The 24,467-nt window shown below is 37.6% G+C and overlaps 1 protein-coding gene across 2 annotated transcripts; it reads left to right on the forward strand.

Moving 5' to 3' along the window:
- Positions 1-1,499: 1,499 nt before the first annotated feature.
- On the forward strand, positions 1,500-24,467 carry LOC129495503 (serpin B11-like). 2 transcript variants are annotated; one of them, XM_055303071.1, is made up of 8 exons: positions 1,500-1,554; positions 6,365-6,549; positions 7,977-8,036; positions 9,225-9,353; positions 11,713-11,830; positions 20,510-20,652; positions 21,346-21,501; positions 23,594-24,467. In XM_055303071.1, the coding sequence occupies exons 2-8, from the start codon at positions 6,382-6,384 to the stop codon at positions 24,011-24,013; spliced, it is 1,194 nt and encodes a 397-aa protein (XP_055159046.1). In that variant the 5' UTR covers positions 1,500-1,554; positions 6,365-6,381; the 3' UTR covers positions 24,014-24,467. The 2 variants fall into 2 exon arrangements, with proteins under 2 accessions (XP_055159046.1, XP_055159047.1); XM_055303072.1 differs by lacking the exon at positions 1,500-1,554 and adding an exon at positions 1,562-1,647.

The following is a 24,467-nucleotide window of genomic DNA, read 5'->3' on the forward strand; positions in this document are numbered from 1 at the left end:
ACCATGGATATGAAGCTTTCAAGAGATGGAAACTCCCAGTCAGAATGGGCTCACATAAAAAAACACTTGGCTCTGAGCAAAAAAAAAAAAAAAAAAAAAAAAAAAAAGCTGGAAAGATTTAGGACTCTTTTTAGCTCTGTGTGATTAGTTGTATATAATTATTTTTATGAGAATCTTATAGGCATAGTGGATATTAAGGCTGTAATTTTTTAATTTTTTTATTTAAATATCATTTGCCAATGTATAATATAACACCTGGTGCTCACCTAATCATGAACCCGCCTTAATGCCTGTCACTCAGTTACCCTATCCCATCACCCACATCCCCTTCTGCAGCTCTGTTTGTTTCCCAAAGTTAGGTGTCTCTCATAGTTTGTCTTTCTCTCTAATTTTTCATAGGGCTGTAATTTTAAACCTACTTCCTCTGGTTCTGTTCTTTTATAATGGTTGAGGTTTTTTTTTAATTAAAGATTTTAGTTTTTAAATGATCTCTACACCCAACGTGGGACTTGAACTCACAGCCTTCAGATCAAGAGTCTTGTGCTCTTCCAACTGCACCAGTCCAGGCATCCCTAGAATGGTTGAGTTGGACTAAAGGAGAACATATTGCATACCTAGGATGTGCAAAAAAATCACTGGCCATAAAGGATTTTCTGTTGTCATAAATATAGTGCAATCTGGCATCATAGTAAGTTTGGGCAATGGTGTCCTCCTGAAGAGGCTGGGCTGTGTATTACATGGGTAAGAATAGCCTCTGGGAAGCTAGGCTTGTCTCATAGTGCTGATTCTGGCTACTGCACAGCCCAAACAATTTCTGTCTTCAGCTTTGATCTCTACCCCTAATCTATAATCTTTCTTGCATGGGGCTGAATCATACCTCTGAACTCACTTTAGGTAAGGATGGCTTGTTGCTCTTACCAAGCTTTTAAACTGAAACCACAGAATAAATTCTGCTTGAGCTCATTGTTAAGTCCTTTTTATGGGATAGGAATTACCTGCCAGGAGAAGCTCCACACAAAAACATACACTCCATGCAGGAGAGCTCGGGAAATCTTGGGATGATTGTGCTTCAGGCAAGGAAGCATCCATCATGGCTAGAATCTTTCTGTCACTGCTGGGATCTTTCTTTTTGAATAACTGTGTACCATGCATACATACTGAAACAGAAATCTTTGGAACTTTGAATGTGACACTACCAACTTGAACGTGCCACAGTTATTCTTTTTAGAAAGAGAGCTTATTTTCTTAAATAGAGATTAGACTGGCAGATGTTTCCTCATTAGCAGGGCATAAGGAGGTTAAGAATTAGGCACTTCTCCAGAAAGCACTGGCCATTCTGGGAGTCTCCTGGATGCACAGTGGCAGGCTCTGGGTAGCCTTTAGAGGGACTTCCTTCTCAGGGCTGTCCTTTCTGCCAGGCGGATGTAGAGCTGAATCACTAAGGACACAATGGAAAGGGAGGGGCAAAAAGTGAAGGCTTTAAATTTCCTCTCCAGGGACACAGCTCCCATCTCACCTGCCAGATTGTCCACTTCACCCTGGAAAGCAACAAAGGTAAAGAGAAGTATTTCTGTACTTCGTTATTTCAGCTGTGCTTATTGTCCGAGAGGAGCAAGATAAGAGCAGTAGAATATGGCAGTTGGACAGGTGTGTAATGAGCTAAATGAGGGTGAAGATTATTCTTTGATTGAGTGTGACTTTTGCTGATCTCTCGATGAATACATGCTTGTTAATACATTCACAGTGAGGATATACATTTTTAAAATCCTTGAGGCAGGCTGACTTAATTTCAAACCTCTGATTGGTTTAGCAAAATAGATCTCTGTTGATATTTTCTCCTTACTAATAAACTTACTCAGAACAGAGTTACACATGGTTCTGGTCTCTGCAGGATGAGCCTTTTCTTAGTTCCTAGAAGATCTGAACTGCACTGGAGTGGCCTATGAATGACCTGACGTGTTGGGAAGAATGCCTACTGTGTTCTGTCCTCTCACAAAATTTTAGTGACGGTATCCCCTTTAAGACATGTTTCTTCCTCACATTTCCTGACTGCTTTCTTTTTTCCAGAAATCCTTCTTAAACTAGAAGGGCTGCAACCTTGGACATCCTTTCCCTGTTTTTCTCCCATGACAGCTTCCAGGTGGCATATTCCTTTTGCTTAGGAGGGATTTTTCTCCATCTAAAAATAGACAGGAAGGTGCACTAAAATTTTTTCTGCAATTCCTTCCTTCTCTGGGAGCTCACTTCAAAGTCCTTCTACTCCTGGGGGCACTTCAGCTTCCTCTCACTTCCTAGGTGGGGCTTTCTCTGGGGTCTGTGCACCTGCAGTAGGATTCTGAGTTTCTTGGGACTTCTGTCTTCATGGGATCCTTTTTTCTGAAACTGACTGCATAATATTAATTAGAGTAGAAATTGTAAAATATTTATACTGCTGATTTCTCTAATACACATCCATTGTTGGGTGACTGTGCAAGACATGGATGATTTCACGGGTAGGTTTTCCCTGCCCTCAAGGAGCGCTAAGTCTAGGGAGGAAGATTAACATACTCAGTGAATAAGAATCTGTAAATTCATCCACATATTTGTGTCTCAGTGTCTCACAGAGACAACTACTCAGATGTAGAGGAAATGGTCAATTAAGGTTGCTGCATAAAATCCGTTGAACACCAGAATAACATGGACACTCTTGTGCTAACAGCCAGAGGGGTGGAATTTTGGAAAGTGAATGATGAAAGTAGGGCTCTGAAGAGCTAAGTTAATGATAGTGAAAACTCTGTCTTGCAAATAACCGTGCCAAATACCAAAGTTCATGCATTAATTCTAAGTATATATTCCCAATAATTTTTGAGAAAAATCTAAACCGAAAGCTTTTCTTCTTGGTTCTGTGAATTAAATGCATGAAGAGCTAGATCTTACTGTGAAGTGAGAAATAATACTATATTTAATAACCATTAATTATCAGAATAAGCCTATTAATGCCTTGTATCTTGAACAAAATTTCTTAATTTTTCTAGTAAGACGCTATTCTTATAGGGATAATAATGGTAATGCCATAAAAATAAAGCCATTTTACCTCAAATAAAAGCTTATCTGAGTAGAATCCAGTGGCAAATGGGAAGATCATGGGTTTCAGAACAGATGGACCTGTGTTTGAATCATGGCTCCACCACTTACGATATGTGAATTCCCAAACCCTCACTGCTATCTCTGGAAAACTTGGGTAATATGACCCATCCTGTAGGACTTAAACTCTGAATAATGTATGCAGTGCTTGGCACATACACGAACCCTGTGATTCAGTCATTTCCTTTACAGAGAAATCTCACACAGGTGTGTAAGGGTGTGTGTGTGTGTGTGTGTGTGTGTGTGTGTTGTGTGTGTGTGTGTGTGTGTGTGTGAGGATGCTCATCATAGCTCTGTTGATGATGGTGTGCAGGAGGAGGCCATATGGTTGTCTGTCACTGGGGAATGGATAGGAAAAATGTGAAGGCATGAAAACACAGTTCTTACAAGTAACAGATAATGTTTCCCGAGTAACATGGATGAGTCTTAAAAATGTAGTACTCAGTGAAAAAAAATTCAGTGTAAGCTCATTTATGAAAATGAAAAATGCATAAAGTAAGGAAACATATTTTTAAGGACTCATGTAAATAAAAGAATACACTTTAAACAAATTGTAAGTGTTGCGTATGGGAGTGGAAGAGAAAGGAAATGAATTGGGTTGAAGTCAATAAGCAAAGAAGAGAATTGTGGCCCAGTGATCACTGTGCCAAGAACTGAGGGTGTGGTTACTCAGTCCTCTATGCTTATGGTTAAAAAACAGAGAAGAAACAAACATTAATATAAAAGTGCAGTGCTCCCATAGGTGGTCAGTATATTTCACATTCTTTTCCTAGGTGCCCCCAAAACTGTAGGGCTACTGGAACTCTGACATGCAGGCAGGCTTTTTATAATGACAATGTGACATAGTTTTAAGAAGAATAAATTTACATTTACTTATAAGTCTGAAGTCTGAAATTGCATTCTAGAACCTGACTCCATTAGCTAACTCCATTAGAATCAGCATGAAGAGCATATGGCTTGGACATGCTTTATTATTGGACCAAAATTGAAACCATTATTAAAATAACTAAATAAAGAGCTTTCAAGGATATTGTTATTATTAGAGCTGTTACAGAGAGCTGTATTAAAATTAACTTGAAGAACAGTGTCCTCTTAAAGGCACATGTTAGTATTCTCATTAAATAAGATTAGCAAAACCTTTGTATTATACCTTTAAAAAAACTGTCATAGAGAAAAGAAAAATACAGTCCAGGCTTGTTATAATATGACTCTTAGGCTCTATTATATTATGCTGGGTGGTCTGATGATTGGAATAGGTAGCATCTAGTCCTTAATGATTATTTTAGGACAACCAGTTTCAGTTACAGGGATGTGTCATCACTTTTTTTGCCATATAAATTTGGTAGGTCATTATTTTGAAAGTTCACAAGTAACACGTTTCCTTTCAGTCTCTTGTTGCCTGAGAAATGCTGAGCTGTGCACTCTCCTCCCCACCCCAGATCTGAGGCCTTCCTTCACCCTAGGCTTGGCTTTGTTTGGCTCTGAAGGCACAAAGCACTGTGTTTTAGTGAGAGGTGTGACACTAATGCCTAAATCAGTAACCAACAGAGTCACACCCCAGAGAACACACTTCCAGCAAGCTCAGATCAGATATGTCCTGGCTGAAAACAAGGCAAGTTAGTAACTGAAATAAGTATTCCCCAGGCAGAGATAATAGACTGGCCATCTGTCATAATAGCCTGGAGAATATAGGTCTAGACTTGGATTCTACAAGAGTGCACAGCTGTAATCTAGAAGACGAGAGGAAGAAGAATGAAGTACTTCAGACTGCTGGGGGGACTAAATGAGGGAAAAGATGTAGCTGTGCTAGAAATGTGTGAATGTGAGGTAGGTGGATAATCAGTTCCTGGCAAACAAGGGTGTATAAAGAAATCCCTAAAGTAAGTTAGGATGCCTTTAGGTGCAAGTAACAAAAGACTCAACCAAAGTGAGTTAAAATATAAGGAAACCTCCTCTTACATGACAAGAAATCCCAAGGTAGGACAGATTTGGGGTAGCTTAATCTGTCTACTAAGTGGTGTGTCAACAAAGACTCTGGTTCTGTCCACCTTTCCTCTCTGACATCTGACTTAGCCTCTTGGGGCTGGCACATCACACATGGTCACACAATAGCTGTTGTGATAGTAGTAACATGAAGACACAACAACCCTGAGAGGAAGAAGAGGGCTGGCCTGAGAGTCTTTTATCAAAGGAAGGCCTCTTCTAGAAGTCCTGCAGTGACTTTTTGTACTTACTGGCAAAAATCATGGCAGCTTCCAATCCTAAAATTCTACTTATTTCCCCAAAACTTGATTGAGGAATAATTGACAAATATATATTCAAAGGGTACAATGTGATGATATCATACACATAAACATTGTGGAATGTTTCCCAAGATCATATCCATCACCCCATATAGTTAACTTTGTGTGTGTGTGTGTGTGTGAGAGAGAGAGAGAGAGAGAGAGAGACAATGCTTAAGAGCTACTCTCAGCAACTTTGAACTGTACATCATTTCCATATTTTTAACTTTAGTCACCGTGCTGTACATTAGATCCTCAGAATTTATAACTTAAAATCTGTACCTAATTAGTCACTCATAAGGGATAGACAATTACCTCAATTGACTTAAGCCAATCAAGGCTTGCTCCTGGGGCCGGGGGAGCATGAAACCTCCTCTGAAGTACATGCCTAAGTGAAAGCTGCTTCATGAGATCTGTGTCGTCTTAGCACAGAAGGGAAGGGAAGGGGAAGGGCTGAACAGCAGGCAATCCATTTTTTACTGTGCCATCTGGGGAGAATTTGAAGGTATCCACAAAGAGAAAAGTGTTCTTCTCTTGTGAGGCCATGAAGATGGGCAGCCTAGTGGGGCAGCATCTCATTTGGCTGAACTTGTGTAGCTCAAGAATTTTTCTATACAAATTCCAGGATGAGGGAGGTCTAACAGCATAGACAGTGAGTGCACAAAGACCCGATTCCTTCTCATTGTTCACTGCAGAACAATGTTAAATGTACACAAATGGCACTGAGACAGCTTTGAATTACGGGTCGAAAGGAATAAGATCTTCCATTCATTAGAATCTGCAACTACTGTGAATTCCCGCCTCCAGCATTTACAGATCTCTCAAAAACAATGAATATGTAATTTTTCATGAAACAGTGTGCCCAGACTTTTATATTCATGAAATGTAGTAATTGAACTCTGTAGATTATCTGTACTTCCAAGTGATATTCTGAGATCTTTCCCCCCATCTGTTCTCAGGTAGTGTTGAGCATAAAATGGATACTCTCAGCACAGCAAACACTGAATTTTGCCTTGATGTGTTCAAAGAACTGAACAGTAACAACGTAGGAGATAACATCTTCTTTTCACCACTGAGCCTGCTCTATGCTCTAAGTATGGTCCTCCTTGGTGCCAGAGGAAACAGTGCAGAGCAGATGGAAAAGGTATGGAACACAGTGAAGATTTCCTCATGGCCTAGAGGTCATCCATGCACCCCTCTGGGTCAGCCAAATAGTCACATCTCTAGAAATTCTTCCATCTTGTGAAAGAAGAAACATCTGGGGAAATAATATTTCTTAAAAATGAATAATGGCATAAATAATGTAATAATTATAATACAAATATCCTAATACATGCAACACAGTCTCTTCCTTGCCATCAGTGCTCTCACACCTACACTTCTGCAGTGTACGTTAGAGTTTATTTTTCCAGTGATTTAAATATTACAGAGAACACATGTGTGGTACTATTCTTGTCCTCTGGAATTGTAAACTGCACTAAAACTTAATGGGGACGCCTGAGTGGCTCAGCGGTTGAGCGCCTGCCTTTGGCTCAGGGGGTGATCCCAGATTCCTGGGTTTTATTCCCTCATAGGGCTCTTTGCATGGAGCCTGCTTCACCCTCTGCCTGTGTCTCTGCCTCTCTCTCTGTGTGTCTGTCATGAATAAATAAATAATATCTTTAAAAAAAACCCAAAACAACAAAAAACTTAATGATACTTTAAAGGCCCTCAAGTTTTAAAAATTATTCATCAGTACATTTGAAGTTCCTAAGAGTCCTGTGTGGCAGGTAGGGGTTGTTATCCCCATTTTACAGATGGGGAAACAGAGAGACTAGGAGAAAAGGGGTAAGTTTTCAGGTCACACAGGCAGATGTATAGTGATTGTTCCATTGTATGTATTTTTTTATAATAAATTTATTTTTTATTGGTGTTCAATTTGCCAACATACAGAATAACACCCAGTGCTCATCCCGTCAAGTGCCCCCCTCAGTGCCCGTCACCCATTCACCCCCACCCCCCGCCCTCCTCCCCTTCCACCACCCCTAGTTCGTTTCCCAGAGCTAGGAGTTGTATTTTTAATTGCTGTGGAAAGTTAGATGAATATCGCTTCACAGCCCTAGGATACTTACATATTGTACTGTCATTTGCCCTTTATTTCTTTACTCCATATTTTAATGCACTTTCATGATTTTCTTTCTCTCAAAATAGGTATTGTATAGGGACACCATGTAACGTTTTACATGACCCTGGATGGGCACTGTCCTAGTGAGCGGCCTGAGGATGGTAGGAGGGAGCAGAAGAGCCTGTGATAAGAGCTCTGTCCCTGGAAATTGACAGAGGGTGGTGGAGGAATATCTGTCTTGTGCTCAGTTTCTCTAGCATGAAACAAGGATAATAGTATCCACTTGTAAAGCTGTTGAGAGTTCAGTAAGATACATGAAGGCTTAGTTCAGTACTTAGAATATGACATCACTAAATGTTAGCTATTGTTGGTCTTTATCTGAAATGGAAAAAGAGATGCTTGTAAATATTCACTTTTATATACTCTGTTGCTTTTGATGCCAGTCAATCCCTCTTTTTCTTTCCTAGGTACTTCACTTTAATCATATGACACAGTCACTAAAACCAGAGTTCAAGGACTCAGCTAAGGTATGATAATATCATTGCTGAACTGTCAAATGTTCTAACAGAAGAGCACCAAGAAATTATAGTACGGGGGTTAAGGAGCAGAGCCTCTCTTTAGTCCTTAAGGGAGCTAGCAGTGTCTCGCTTGGTCTACTCCTTTGGTCTTCCTGATAATCACTATGGCCTATAGAGTTAACAGTGATAATAATGATGGTAACAATGATCAAGTCCCCCAGATTTTATCATATGATTTATTATCATCCTTGCTCAAACTTTATGTTCTTTTATGGACTGTGCCATAAATCTCAATATGGGATTGAGTCTGCCAGCCTCATCAAAAAGTGGTAGCTTTTTGTCAGTGGGAGCACTAAGAAAGGACCCTGATGTCTGCCTATAATTAGACCCCCAGGAAAACAGGGCCTGAGGCTGCCCAGCCCATGTTGCCTGGGACCATGGTCCCTGCTCTTTTCTAGTAGGAGAATTCCTTCTGACATGAAAATTACATAGAAGTCGCACATGAAGACGGTAGTGTGTTTGACCATGATTGATTGGGAAAACACGTAAATGCATATAGGTTCACAGAATAGTTGCTTCACAGAACCCTGCTTGTTGTGAGGAAATGAAAGCTCGTAATTTGGGAAACTTTGCTTTAGGAAATGTAGGCCTACCCCTATAATGTCCTTGAGTTCAGTTGCATCAAAACTGTAGGTCTAACAAAATTGCTCCCATGAGGGTCAGATGGGTGAGTGAGGTCAGGTCACTGAAATGCTGAAGTGTCTGGTTACATGGTTTCATAGAAAACTGAGACATTGAAAGTAGTGTGATAGAGAAGAGATGATTCGATAGGTACAGGGACAGCAATATAACTTGGATCATCATCCTGAAGACCCCACTGCAATCTCTTTATGAAGACTTGTGCTTCTGGACTAACCTATTTGGGCCAGCAAGCACTTGTGTGTTTTGCAATAGCTTACAGTTCTGCACACAATCTGTGGGAGTAAGGTCACAGAGTGTTGAGATTAGTGTGCTAGAGGAAATCTAGAGAAGGAACATGCTTTAAACTCTCCTACTCCTTGTTTGTTAGTATTCTCTACTCTTTTATTCAGAGGCAATCACCTTGCTCTCTCCTTATGTTTTCACACTATTTATAACCCTCTAATGGCAAGAAATCAAGCAACTTAATACTCCATTCTTTGTTTACTGATGCTTCAGTGCAGCCAAGCTGGAAGGATTCACTCAGAGTTTGGAGTCTTATTCTCTCAAATCAACCAGCCAGACTCTAACTATACCCTCAGCATGGCCAACAGACTCTACGGGACAACGGCGATGGTGTTCCATCAGGTATGTTCATATGGAATGCTGGCCCACAGCTCTCTTGGCATCCTCTAAATTCCAGACCAAAAAATAAGTGAAGAGTGAGAAGAGCTACATGAAATTCATCTTTAAGAGATTAAATTTGAGCTGACTTAGAGTTTCAGTGAAATGGTTTTGCCAAACTCCCATTTAAAGTTGTGAAATATCACATAAAAATTTTATTTCTGCAAAAACCACCGAAGTTGTCCAAGAAGCAAGGTCATGGATGAAGCACAAAACAAAGTAGTTAAGAATTCTCTTGTGGATCAGAAGAAAAATGAGTTACATCTCCTGTCCCTTTTTCAAAGGTCCTTGATGGCAGGGTACCAAGAATCTGGAGAGTGCACTGGACTGGGAGCCAAGAGATCTGAATTCTATTCCCTGTTAGACATATGACTTTGCACAGGTCACTTTTATGTTTAAAATGAGAGCATTAGACTTAAGTTCTTTCTAGCTTCCAAGATTCTAACACTATAACATTTCCCAACAGTATTGTAATATACAGTTTTATTGAGTGCTTACTGTATGCTGTTCACTGTACTTAATGCATTACAGGTATTATCACATTAACTGTCACATATATATAAGTACAAAATTACCATTCTAGAGTTGTGAGGCAGATTCTGAAAAGTCCAGTTGACAAAGGTTACAGAGATAATTAAATGGCAAAGCCTGAATCTGACCCTTGACCAAATCTATCATCTTGTTTTAATTGCTGTGTCATCCTGCTATGATTGAGGTGGAATGCTAGCTGGAGTGACATAATTTTTATTTGACCTGTTTTATTTACATCTGAGCCGACGGAGAGCAGGATGGAGTCCTGAATGTCTAATGTTCTTCTCTGGTCTGGTAACACATTCCGTGTCTTATAGTTGATTGTCAGAATTTTTGCAGCTTGGGGTAGCCCATCCCAAACTATAGGTATTTTGGAGGTATTTCCTTCTACTGTCCTAAAGGCATAGAGGGAATATTTTATGGGGTACCTGCTGCTGAAGTGGTAGGGATGGATAGTGATGGTTCCTGAAATTAGAACACTCCTCTCACCCCTCTGCCTCCCCAAAATAGTGATCTGGGTATAAATAACAAAGAAGTGTGGATTTGGAATAATGATGATCCTATCTATTCCTGAAGCATGAAGCTCCTCATTAGTATCATGAGGATTGTCATAATCTGTTGCATGCATGAAATATTATTATTCCAGGATTCTCTCTGGAAAAACTTTCATCTCATGGGCTAAGGGCAGTCACTTCAGCATGTTCCACCCACAGTTGGACCAGCTGAGGACAACAGGCTCCGAGTTTGCTGTTATCAAGCTTTCTTTTTATTCTATACTGGATTTAGGGCCAAGAGAACCCAGTTAAACAAATGGCAAGCCAAACTCCAGGCAGCCACTTTCATACCTGCCATAGTTGTAAGTCTTATATCATCCTAATCAGTTCATGGTGGAGCTCTGGGTCCTGCTGGACTATAGGAGGTATGTTCCCAAGGTCTCAAGAATGGAATGGCAGGTAGTTTCATTTGGGTCCGTGTAAATTTGGCTGCTGCCTTGGCAGTGAGGCAGTGGAAAGTTGCCATATCTAGGAATTAAGGACCATGGGTGAATATCAGTGATAAGTCCAGAATATCATATGGTGGGGGGGAGGATTTGGGAACTTGGTTAAAAGGAGGGCTAGGCTTTAAAAAAAATTTAAAAAAGGAGGGCTAGGTTCTTTATACTAGATTTGCACACTATTTTTCTTTGGATGGTATAGGTGAATAAAATAGTTTTTTAAGATATTTTTGTTCACATTTTATATAAAGTTGAAAATTACGTACAATTACATACAACAGAGAATATTATTATCATTTTATCTCTAGTGGCTTTTGGGGAGGTTGATACACACACACACACACACACACACACACACACACACACACACTGTGGGAAGACCTAACTCTCCGTTAGACCTCAAACAAGCAAAATGTAATCACTCTGATCCTTACTCAGGTAATCACTCTAGATCTCAGTTTTCCAATCTAGAACATAGGGCAGTAACTCCCATTTGTCTGCTTCGAGAGGACAGAGTAGTGAGAGTGAACTGCCACTTGCCATTTTGCTTTGAGCATTTTAGAATGAAGAATGCCAGTGATAAGATGGAAGAAGCAACCAGAATTTCTGAACATTCCTTTTGGAAAGCTTTATTTAAATCCATTTGTTTTATTATGAATAAGTACATATGGTTTCTGCTTCCTTCCAGACATATATACATGAGCTGCTTTTATCTCCGTTGTAGATTTTAGAACACAGAGAGCTGTAAGCTTTTGCTTCCCTTACACTATTTTTGTGTGATTATTCTTTCTTTTACAGCAATATTTAACTTGTTCTGAGAAACTGTATCAAGCTTTGCCGCAAACTGTTGATTTTGAACAGTCTCCAGAAGAAACCCGGAAAACTATTAATGCTTGGGTTGAAAGTAAAACTAATGGTAAGAGTAAATCCCACATGTGTCTCCCAACCTCATTCACACTGTTTTGATAAGCTCCCTGAGTCAGTGCTGACAAGGAAGCTGGGTGAAGTTCAGGACCCAACATAGGCAGGTCCAGGATGGAGGAAATGGGGGAGTATTTTGGAATATTTGTAAATGTCCTTTACAGTCATTTGTCCTGATTGGGAGCTAAGCCAAGTGACTCTGAGAATGAGAAGAATGCTCTTTCTACTTTATAGAGTGTTGTACATTCTGCAATTAAATTTAATGAAATTTAAATCTACCTTTCACGATTTTAAAATAAACCTTCTAATTGTCAAATATTTATTTAAAGCAGGTTAAATATTTAATTTTAAAGATGTATTCATTTTATTATTTTAAAACATCTAGTTAAGATTTAAAGAAAAACAAATAGAATAATATAATGAATCTTTTCTGACCCCTCAGCTGCAGGATTTATTACCCAAAGCCAATCTTATAGCTATACCTCACCCTTTGCCCACTACCTCTTCCAGGACAAATCCCAGGTACCATCTTTTTTTGTCAGGTTGTTTCCTCTCAAAAATATTAGTTATTTAAAAGAAAATGCCACCACACGATTATTACATAGAGAAAATTAAAAATAATCATTTAATATTAACAAATAGTGAGTTTTTCTGTTTCCCCAATTGTCTCTTCTGTTTGAATCAGGACCCAAATAATATTTATACTTTGTAGTTGGTCAGTATGTTTCTTACATCTTGATTTTTATTTTGTATTTTTTTAATTTTTAAAAAGATTTTATTATTTATTTGAGAGAGAGCACATGCAAATGAGAGAGAGAGAGAGAGAGAGAGCGCAAGGGGAAAGGAGGGACAGAGAGAGAATGAGAATAGACTCAATGATGAGCAGGAAGCCCCATGTGGGGCTCGATCCCAGGACCCTGAGATCATGGCCTGAGCCCAAGGCAGATGCTTAACCAGTGGAACCACCCAGGACCCACATCTTGATTTTTAAAGTAAACTTTTTTTTTATTGAAATACATGTACTTATGGAAAAGTTCATAATTGCTGTTCGATGAATTATCACAAAAGTTCATAATTGCTGTTCGATGAATTATCACAAAGCAGAAATTGTCACAAAAGTGAATGCCCTCAGGTAACCTCCTTCCACCTCTACCAGGTCAGAGAAATAAAACATCGGTTACTGAGAAGGGCACACTCCAAGGCCACTTTTGTGTCTCCTCCCAGAAACTAACCCACCCTGTTCCCAAACATTAAGACTTCTCTGACTTCTTTTATTATATATTAGTTCTGGCTATTTAAAAATTTCATGTAATTGGAATCATAAAATATATATTTAGGGTTTTTTAGGTTTTTTGTTTGTGAGATTCATTCATGTGACTACAGGATGGCATGATTTGCTCATTTTCATTGATGTCAGTTTTGTTCTCTTAAAATACCTAAATATGTTAATCCAGTCTACTGAGTCTTAATGAATGCTTGGGACATTTTTAGTTTGGGTCTATTATGAATAGTGCTGCTATAAGCATTACGATATATATCTTTTGGTACATATATTGTATGTGATTTTGTTGGATGGATACCTTGAAATGGAATTGCTGATAATACAAGGTATATATATACCATTTTGGTACTTATGTTTTCAAAAGTGGCTTGCTAATGTACTTGCCCAAGAAATTAATGATAGTTTTATTTATTCCTCAACTTTGCCAACACCTGTTAAGTCTTATTAACTTTAGTCATTGTAGTTAATTTAACTTAATTTAATTTTATTTTTTAAAGATTTATTTATTTATTCATGAGAGACATAGACTGAGAGAGAGAGGCAGAGACACAGGCAGAGGGAGAAGCAGGCTCCTTGCAGGGAGCCTGATGCGGGACTTGATCCCAGATCCCAGGATCACGACCTGAGTCAAAGGCAGGTGCCCAACCACTGAGCCACCCAGGTGTCCCGTAGATTGTTTAATTTTAATTTGCATTTCCTTTATGAATGAAGACATTGGGCATTTTTCATACACTTCATATCTTCCTTTATAAAGTGCCTATTTGAATCTTTTGCCCATATGTAAGGATGGTTTGTCTGTTTTTCTCTTACACATTTTTTAAAAAGGATTTTATTTATTTAAGAGAGGGAGAATGATGAGGAGGGGTAAAAGAAGAAAGAGAGAGAAGCAGACTCCCTGCTAAAGCAGGAAGCCCTATGGGGGATTGGATCCCTAGACCCAGAGCTCATGACCTGAGCCAAAGGCAGAGCTTTAATCAACTGAGCCACCCAGGCACCCTGATTTTTTCTTATACATTTTTAGGAGTTGTTTGCATTTACTGAATATATGTGCTGCAAGTAATTTCTACCATTTTGTATCTCCCCCTAATGGTGCCTTTGATGAATAGAAGTTCTTAATTTGAAAGAAAGAAGTAAAATTTATCAATATTTTCCTTTATCATCAGTACCTTGGCATACTTTTAAATAAATCTTTTGTGCACTCCTAGCTCATGAAAATATTTGTATAATTATCTACTAGAAGCTTTGTTTCACTCTAGTCAAGATTCATTAAAAAATTCATTTTTTCATTCATTTTTTCATTCATTCACTCCACATGGACATCTAGTTGACATCGCACTATTTATTGGGAAGATGATCCTTTCACCATTACACTACAATGTAAACTTTATCATAAATCAGATGACCACATATGTGTGAATCTGTTTCTGGGTTCAGTGTGCTTCATTTGTCTATTTATTCTCATGAAAATACCACCATTATAGTGGCTTTGCAGTATGTTTTGATAGCTGGAAGTGTTAAGTCCAATGTTGATCCTGTTCTGGGGCTGCCTTGACTTTGCCCGAGTTTTTGCATTCCATATATATTTTGTTTATTTATTTATATTTAAGTAAGTTGGCACACATTGTTACATTAGTTGCAAGTTTACAACATAATGACTCAAGTTTATACATTATGCTATGTTCACCATAGTTATAGCTACCATCTATTCCAATACATAGCTATGAAAATATCATTGACTATATTCCTTATGTTGTGTTTTTTATTCCCTTGACTTACATTCATTCCATAACTGGAAGCCTCTATCTCCCTTTCTTCTTCACCCATTTTGCCCAGCCCCCAGCCTGTCTCTCCTCTGGCAACCATCAGTTTGTTCTCAGCATTTGTAGGTCTGATTCTGCTCTTTGTTTTATTCATTTGTTGTTGTTTTATGCAGCTATAAAAAAGGAAGAGACCATGCCATTTGTGACAACGTGGAGGACCCAGAGGGTATTAATGCTGAGTGAAAAAAGTTAGACTGAGAAAGGCAAAATATATGATATCACATATGATATCACCATAAGTGATAAATCCATACGCATTTTAAAATCAACTTGTCACTTTTTGTTAAATATACTGGTTGAAATTTTAGTCGGAATGATATATATTTATCTATAGACTTGGAGAGAACCAGCATCTTTATAATATTTAGCTTCCAATCCATTTCCATGAGTTTATCTCTGTGTAGGTCCTCTTTAATTTTTTTCAATAACATTTTGTGTATCTCCATGTTAATGTTTTGCATGTCTTTTGATAAATGGTTTTCAGATATTTGAAATGTTCATGGAATTTTACCTAGTACCAATTATTTTAAATTTTATTTGTTCATGTAGAAATATATAATTGGCTTTCATATGTTAATATTGCTGAATTCTCTTAATTCTAGTTTATTATTTTAGATTTTCTATAAATACAGTCATTTCCTCTTCAACCTTTCTTGCTTCTTTTCTTTTCTTATTGGCTAGTGACTGCAGCTGAACAGAAGTACTGATACTGGGGCGTCCTTATGTTGTCTTGTTTCTGGACTTCTAGCTTGTTTCCAAATGGTTTTTTTTTTTTAATTTTTATTTATTTATGATAGTCACACAGAGAGAGAGAGAGGCAGAGACACAGGCAGAGGGAGAAGCAGGCTCCATGCACCGGGAGCCCGACGTGGGATTTGATCCTGGGTCTCCAGGATCGCGCCCTGGGCCAAAGGCAGGCGCTAAACTGCTGCGCCACCCAGGGATCCCCAAATGGTTTTAATAATATATATTTAGGTATAATGTTTGTTGCAGGTATTTATATGAATACATTTTTTTCAGATTAAGGAAGTTTCTTTCTACTTCTTGTTTGCTAAGAATTTTTGACACAAATGACTAACCATATTGTATTTCAAAGTCTTTTCTGTATCTATTGAGGTATGATTTTTCTTCTTTTTTTATACTAATTTAGTGAATTACATTAATTGATTTTTAATGTCAAACCAAACTTTTAGTCCTAGAATAAACCAAACTTGTCATGGTATATTATACTTTTTGCTTTATACTTTATTATCTCTAGATTTGATTTCTTAATATTTTTCTTAAAGATTTTGCACCAATGCTCATGAAAGGATTTGACCTTAGTTTTTTATTTATTGAATTATTTTTGTATCAGTTCAGGTATCAAAGTTATACTCACTTTATGAAACTAGTTGGTAAATGTTTCTCCTCTTTTTCTGATTTCCAAAAGAGAGTTTATGTAAGGTTAGTGTGCATTTGTCTTCTTTAAATATTTGGAAGAACACACTTGTGAGCCCTCTGTGCATGGTGTTTTCTATGTGGGAAAATTTTAATTAGAGATTTGATTTCTTTAATAAATAGAGGCCCATTTCTATTTTCTGTCTTCTTGTGTAAGTTTTTGCAAGGAATATGCCCATTTTATCTGAATTTTCAAATGTATTAGCATAAACTTGCTCATAATAGCCTAGTATTATCTTCTTTATGTCTTATGGATATATAGTATTGTCATTTTATTTCTGGAAATCTAAATTGTACATTTTTCTTTTTTTTCATATTTCTTTTTTCTTAATTAGACTTACGGATTTGTAGTTTTTTAGTCTTTTCAAAAAATCAACTTGTATTTTCTCTAATAAAGATTTTTTATTACATTAATATTTATGATTATCATTTATTTCCTTCTTTTTACTATGTTGGTATTGCTATTCTTTTTTTAGTTTCTTGAGATGAACAGTTGATTTTCAGATCTTTTTTTAGTGTGTGCATTTAGAACAGTGGCTTTGCTTCTAGGTGTCATTTTAAATCCATCTCATAATTTTCCATTTGTTTTATTTTCATTATAATTTAGTTCAAGATATTTTCTAATTTTCGCTGAGAGTTCTTCTCTGAATCATGGGTTATTTAGAAATGTTCCATTTATTTCCAAAAATTTGGCTATTTTCTAGTTGTTTTTTTAGTTATTGAGTTTTAGTTCTGTTATAACCAAAGAATATAATCGTTCAATTATTTGAAATTTATTGAGACTTTTTTACAGTAAAACAAATGTTTTGATTTTGATAAAATTTTTATGTGCACTTAAAGATGTATATTCTTTAGATATTGGGTGAGATGTTTAATTTTATCAGGCCAACTTTGTTAATTTTGATGTCTATGTTTGCATATCCTTGCTTATTTTTATTCACTTTTTTTAATCATTTACTGAGAAAGCTGCATTAAAATCTTCCACTATGATTGTGGATTTTTCTCTTCCTCCTTTTAGTCATGTCCAGTTTTGCTGTGCATATTTTGAAGCTGTGTTATTAGATGCATAGATATTAAATTGCCATATCTTCTCAGTGGATTGGTCCTTTCTTTATTATGAAACACCTATACCACCTTGTCAGATACTGAACTTTAGTAATATTTTCTTTAGCACTGAGAGACCAAGAGTAGTTTTTAAATTTCTAGTATTCACTCTCTTCTCCTAATCTAGCTTGGGGCAACTTTTGAAACTTCGTTAGACCTTGAGGGAAAAATTGTTCAGAACTCTCTGTTGAGCTCATGTGTCCATGTTTCTCCCAATCGCTGGGATCTTTAGCCTTTCAGTGTTGGTTGCTTGCTTCTTTGAACTTTGTTTTTGGTCTTTCCAACCCTTTTATGATGTTGACAGTTTTACTCAGCTTCTCTGTCTCTTTTAGTCACTTTCTGTTCAGATTTTCACCTCTCCATTGCTTATGTTTAGCAGTTGCTTCAGAAACAACCCAGTGTAGAATTAAAAAAAAAAAAAAAGTATTCAGCTTTCCTTATCTTCTTGCCAGGGATATTGGTCTGTTATAAACTGCACTATCAAAGATATCTCTTTACATTTGTTTTTATACTTTAATAATTTCTCTTTTGAGCTTTTAGTTATTTCCTTTTCTTTTTTCTCATACTTTCCTGCATTTTCTCATAGTCTAGATGATGATGACTACCCCTTGAAATGTCATTTAATAATGTTCTCTGTTTTTATATTTCTCATAAATTGGCAGTTAGACTTAGAAACTTGATAAGATTCTGGTGATTTTTGCTTGTTTGTTTGTTACTTTTGACAGATATTCTTCATTGGAGGTGTTGTGTTTCCATCAGGAAAGAAAGAATGTCTGGATGCCTCCTCTCCTTTTTTTTTATGTTAGTGGCCTCTGATGATAATTGCTTACATCCATTATTTCATTAGGGATTTTAAAGTTACAGTATTCCAATATTTGCATTCTTTATAAGCTGGAATATTTCTACATGAGAAATTTCTCATAAAGTGTTTGGTTGTTCTAAGTACAAAGAAATTAATATTAGAAAAACAATAAAAAAGCTAGATTCTTTCTCTTCAATATCAGCTCCAAAACAACTTTTTTCTTTCTAGTCAGCAAGTTTTATTTTTTTTTTTAAGATTTATTTATTTGACAATGAGCGAGTGGGGGGTGGAGGTTGTTGCAGAGGGAGAAGGAGAGAGAGACTTAAGCAGACTCTGCACTGAGTGCAGAGTCTGATGCAGGACTTGATCTCATGACCCTGAGATCACTATCTAAGCTGAAACCAAGAGTCAGTTGCTCAACCAACTCCACCACCCAGGGGCCCCAGCCAATGAGTTTTCTTTTAAAAGTATCATTATGAATTCATAAATTTAAATATTTTGAGATATTTCAATTTACTGTCCCCTTTTAGTTATGGGACTATAAATTGGAGTCAAAAGTCCTTTTGACACTGCCCTTGGAAGAATTTGATATCTACCTTGTTTCCAATTTGACCAGATGTTCCAAGCTCATGTCCTACTCCTGACCTAGAATTTCATGCTTCTTGAGGGAATCCTGGATCATTTTAATGATACATGATATTTAGAGACCGTAATCTGGGTACAGGAGTACTCATTGATACCAGCTTGATTCTTTATAGGCCTTCTCAGTGAATACTTTTTTCAGATTAAATACAGCTTAATTTCTTACTGATATGACCAGTTAAAATTAAGACTCATATGAGTTTTACTTAACACCCCCCCTTATACCTATTTTTCTTTTATCTTGTGTCCAAAATCCCAGATTCCAGTGTCACCAATATTATTGCAAAATCACATCATCCAACATAAACACGACCTCAAAATAACAATACTAATAAAATATAACAGTAGCTTAAGATATTTTTTACAGTTCTTTTTTGTCCTTAGAGTACATCTGTCCCACCAGAGATATACAAATTCCCATGTTGAAATAATCTCTCTCTGGGTACTTGTGCCATCAACTCATTGTACCAGTAGTTTCTGAGGTTCATGAATGTAGACAGTCTTATTCCTTGATTCCTTGAGAAATAAAATTAGGATGAAATAATATCTAAATATTAAATTAGAGCTAATTGCATTTATGAAGAGCATGTCAGTAATATAAAATAAATACTTCTTTGAGCCTAAAGACCACATTTCTAACATATTTGTATCTTATTATTTCATTTACCAGTTATGAACTCTCAACAGTATTTTATTGATGACAGACTGATGGATGTTATTCAAGTTTAGTAATAGGTGACTAGATTGAAATATGTATTTATTCAATTCTTTGTATTATGTTAGAAAATGCTTGGAAAGGTCTACAATTTTTTCGGATCTGTTAATTTACTTAGAACAGTAGTGAAAAGATTTAAGTTTAGAGTCTGATGTTCCAGATATCCCTATGTTTCCTCTTGATACATTATGTTCCAAAAAGGTTTTATAAATTGCAGTGCACCAGAGTGCACCAAGAGGGTTTGGTGTTCAATCTAATTGGTATATTTACAAAGTAAGATACACCTTGTATATTTTTATAAATTCTGATTATCAAATGTGTATTTACTTTAAGTCTTGGTATATACTTGTGATACACTAATTGCTAGTACATTGTAAGAATGAATCAATCTTTTGAATGCTTAAAATATTTGGATGTGGTGAGTTGCTGGAAAGTATAAAGCTTGATAAATATTAAAAGGAAGCCATAGAAATTATTAAAATTAAAAAATAAGTAGTAATATATAGGAAAGCATTGGATATAACTAGGTATAAGACAAGTTGGTCATTAGCTACTATACTAACTACTTAGTATATTGGATGCCATCTTCTGATTAGAAATAACAAAGCATTCAATTCTTGGACATAAACTTCATTTGACAAGGACAGCCTCAATGGCCAGGAGATAAAGCAGTTCTCCTGGCATCTCAAATTTATAACTAGTCTTAAAAAAGAAATGGTTCCAAAAAAAATAAAAATAAAAATAAAAAATAATAAAATAAAAAAGAAATGGTTCCAAATTTCTAGTAACTTTTCAACTCTATAATCAATAAACCCAAGTTCAAATCCAAGTACATTAACTGTTTTTTGTTGTTGTTTGTTTGTTTTTATAAGGAAAAGTCACAAACCTCTTTGGAAAGGGAACAATTGACCCTTCTTGTGTAATGGTCCTGGTGAATGCCATATATTTCAAAGGACAATGGCAAAATAAGTTTCAGGAAAGAGAGACAGTTAAAATGCCTTTTCAGCTAAATGAGGTAAGTATTTTGTTTTCAGACTGATGATAAATTCTGAAGAATGCAATAATTATTAAAGGATGATTTAGAAAGTTTTAGTGAAAATACTGGTCTAGGTTTCCATAGGTTTCTGTGATTGTGTTCTCTCTGAATTTTATTTTCATTTTTCCTCGTGAGGTGACAGTAACCTTTCTCACAGGGCACCTAACTGGAGCCTTCGAGCATTGGGGCCGCCGTGGCAGAGAAGAGAACCTGTTCTCTCCTCACTGTTCCCCTATCCATGCATGCTTTCCACACATGCTGTAGGCTGTTTTCTCAGCACAACAAAACTATACTATTTTTCTCCTAGACAGTCTCCAATTGGATTAAAAAGGAAAATGTTCCCATGATGTCATTTTTCCACATAAATCATTTTAAATGTTGGCTTTGTTTTGGTGAAACATTATTATTATTATATTTATTACTATACATATGTATTTTATGTATAGGTGATGATATGTATTATTTGAACTAGTCAGGCTCTAACAGTGACTTATTTTAAAATAAAAAAAATAACCTTCACAGAGAAAAGTAATATGGGGGCACTTGTTTATATTTTATCCATGCCTTTAGTGTTAACGCAGAACTGTATGTTAGGCAAAAAAATCAGTGTACATACCTGTACATGCACATATAGAACTAGTCTACCTAATTATAACCTTTGTTTTTAAATAGGGTAAAAGCATAATTGTGGAAATGATGTATCAAACTGGAACATATAAATTAGCCTTCATAAAGGAGCCGCAGATGCAAGTTCTTGAGCTGCCCTATGTTAACAACAAACTAAGCATGATTATTCTGCTTCCAGCAGGCACAGCCAGTCTAGAACAGGTAAAGAATACTAACACGTGAGAAAGCATCTGTGCTTGTACCTGCTCTTCCCAACTATGTGTACCCCATGATGCTGATGTGCTCGGTTCCTAATTCAGTCACACTCTAGGTTCAGTGGTATTTATTGGCCCAGGAGCTGTGAGAGGGGATAGGGACTCTGGTCCCTGCCTTCAGGACAGTGTATTTTGGGGGAATAATCTGTTCTTAAATAAAAGAGGGCGCAAGGAGGCAAAAGTACCATCTTGTACTAATACCACACCTACGGTTTACTTGACATTTGGGAAGCATCTTTCTGTGGTAATGAGCTTGTAATGCTCGTTAGAGTCTTAGTCCACAGAAATCTGCTTAAACCATCTTCCTCCCATTGAGTTTTTCCAGCATTTTATATAAATGCTTTCATGAGCTAACCATCCTTATTACCATTCTGGTTTTGTGGGGGGAAATGAGTGCCACAGACATTGAGGACAGGTCATGATGGTGGCAGGAGTTTGGGTCTAATACCCTCTTCCTGGTTGCAGCCAAGGCTACCCAGCAGAGAAGCAGGCAAGCCACTAATATGGAGCGACTGCACTTCCTCCCTGGCCTTGCTAGGACTTCCCATGCTCTGCAGGAAGGAGAAACAGTTTCTTAAGAGACCAGCTGTGCTTCTGGGATCTTGAGGAAGCTGCCCTTGCCCACGGATGGGATGGCCACAGTCAGAGGTTTCTAAGTCAGGGAGTGCCTGATTGAGGTTATAGTGTGGCACAGTTGGTTGGGGGATAGGGAAGGCTTCTTGGAACACCTGGGTCGGGATGTATGCATTTGGACCTCTAGGAAGAGAGGCATGGCTGTGGCCATGAGAATAGATGGGATACTGCTGTGGCCAATTCAGAGGGCCTTGGACCCCTGGGTGCCTGTGGTGGGCTGCCATGGGAAGATATTTGGAAGCACAGATAGCATTTTGGGAGCAGTTTAGAAGTGGTCTTTATCATCTTGTGATACATTCATTTGTTTGTTTATTCATTCATATACCAAACATTGCATGTTTACTCTATGCTGAGAATTCTAGTGGGTTCTGAAACACAAACATGTGGTTCCAGCACAGAGTTATAAATATCATATAATAAGTACCATAATACACAGCAAAAAGTCCTGTGGCAGTAGAGAGAGTAGAGAATGAGGGGATTAAAGAAAGTTCCTCATAATCTTGATGCCACACACTGGAGGAGTAGAAGTTGAATAGGTGGAATTAGGGTGCCCCATTGTTCTAACCAGAGCGAAGAGCTCATGCAAATGCCTGAGACATATGAGATTGTGAAACAGATTTGCATCACAAAGTCATGGTAACTTGGATTAGGGTAGAGAGAGGCAAAAGGAAAAGATAGTTATGAAGAAAAACCACCTTTACTTTATGTCTGATTGTATATTGTCAGGATGGAGTGAAGGTGACAAAAAGTTTTCAGCTTTTATAGTTGAATGATGGGATTTGGCCTGCCAGAAGGCTGGCTGGAGGGTTTCAAATGCCCAAGGGGAGAGCTTACACAAAATTGTGACACTGGGTGGAGGGCGAGAAGCCGGGTTGTGAGGCTGCATGGCTAGGTGGAGGCAGGAAGAGTGTGTAGAGCTGAGCTTCAGGGGTAGTGGAGTGGAGACAGTAGGGGGCAAAGGAGAGAAAAGTGAAGCAGAATGAAATGAAGAGATGCTGGGCGTCACAACAGCCAAAGGAGAAGTGAGTCCATGATGGGGGGTATGATTCACAGTTTCTGGTTTGAGAACCGAGAAGAAATGGTGAATTCATCCAGGAGACACAAGGGCTCCAGAGGCAAGAAAGGGATGTAGGTGAAGCCTACAGGGAGTTAAGGCAGTGGACTATAGGATACACATTTGAGGCGTTGACTTATGAAACATGGATAAAAGGTAGACGATAGAACAGGGAAGATGTGGCTAAGTGCGAGATTCTTTTTCCTTTTTTTTTTTTTTCAGAGAGGACTTCAGTGCATTTCAAAGTAGAAAAGAAAGCAATACATTGAATCATTCACACAAGGAATTATAAAACCAACAGCATTTTATACACGTTTGGCTCCTATGGGCTCATCTGTGTTTTGCCTTGTAGATAGAGAAGGAGCTGAACACGAAGACATTTAACAAGTGGACCAGCTCTGCTAACATGGTGGAAAGGGAAGTTGAAGTCCACATTCCCAGATTCAGACTTGAAATCAAGTATGAGCTAAAGTCCCTGCTAAATTCTCTGGGCATGACAGATGTCTTCAATGAGATCACAGCTGATCTTTCTGGAATATCACCAGTTGATGGCCTATATTTATCAAAGGTCATCCACCAGTCATATGTGGATGTCAATGAAGAGGGCACAGAGGCGGCAGCAGCCACTGGGGACAGCTTTGTTGTGAAAAGACTCCCCATCCGGGCTCGGTTCCTGGCAAACCACCCCTTCCTTTTCTTCATAAGACTCAGCCATACCAACACGATCCTCTTCTGTGGCAAGCTTGCCTCTCCCTTAAACAAGCAGGCTTGAGCAAGGCTCAGAGTCACAGAGGAGGGGCAGGGACAAACCCATGACTAACAGCAGTTCATCCCTCACACACCTCTGTACCTCACTCTGCTCATCTGCAAAATGGGGCTAGGTTTTCTCTCAACTTAGACCTTGAATTGGTGGACCTTAAGATTATGGAAATCATGGAAGAAGGTACATTTATGAAAAAGCTTCTCTGGTTCTGTTATCTTTGGGGCCTCATGTAAAGGATATCTGGGTGACAATCAAGTCAAGGAGACTAAATTTAAAGGGTTAGATTTGTTTGACTTGTATGTCTCTATGATCTCTTGACCAAGAGGAATCTACCTTCAGAAAAGCAATTTGAGGGCTTCAACTTTGGTTCGATTTTTAAATATAATTTTCCTTGCATGTACAACATCATGAATTTTAGTTCAAAATTCTGTATTCACTGTAATAAATACATAAATTGCTTTCA

The sequence above is a fragment of the Nyctereutes procyonoides genome, unplaced genomic scaffold, assembly GCF_905146905.1.
Source record: "Nyctereutes procyonoides isolate TBG_1078 unplaced genomic scaffold, NYPRO_anot_genome, whole genome shotgun sequence".
In the NCBI taxonomy this organism is placed as follows: Eukaryota; Metazoa; Chordata; class Mammalia; order Carnivora; family Canidae; genus Nyctereutes; species Nyctereutes procyonoides.

What these genes read in the sequence shown, in the direction of transcription:
- LOC129495503 (XM_055303071.1), top strand. Translation starts at nt 6,382, where the DNA reads ATGGATACTCTCAGCACAGCAAACACTGAATTTTGCCTTGATGTGTTC. An exon ending in GTGCAGAGCAGATGGAAAAG is followed by an intron (nt 6,550 to 7,976) that starts GTATGGAACACA and finishes TTTCTTTCCTAG; the next exon opens with GTACTTCACTTTAATCATAT. An exon ending in TGCCTTTTCAGCTAAATGAG is followed by an intron (nt 20,653 to 21,345) that starts GTAAGTATTTTG and finishes GTTTTTAAATAG; the next exon opens with GGTAAAAGCATAATTGTGGA.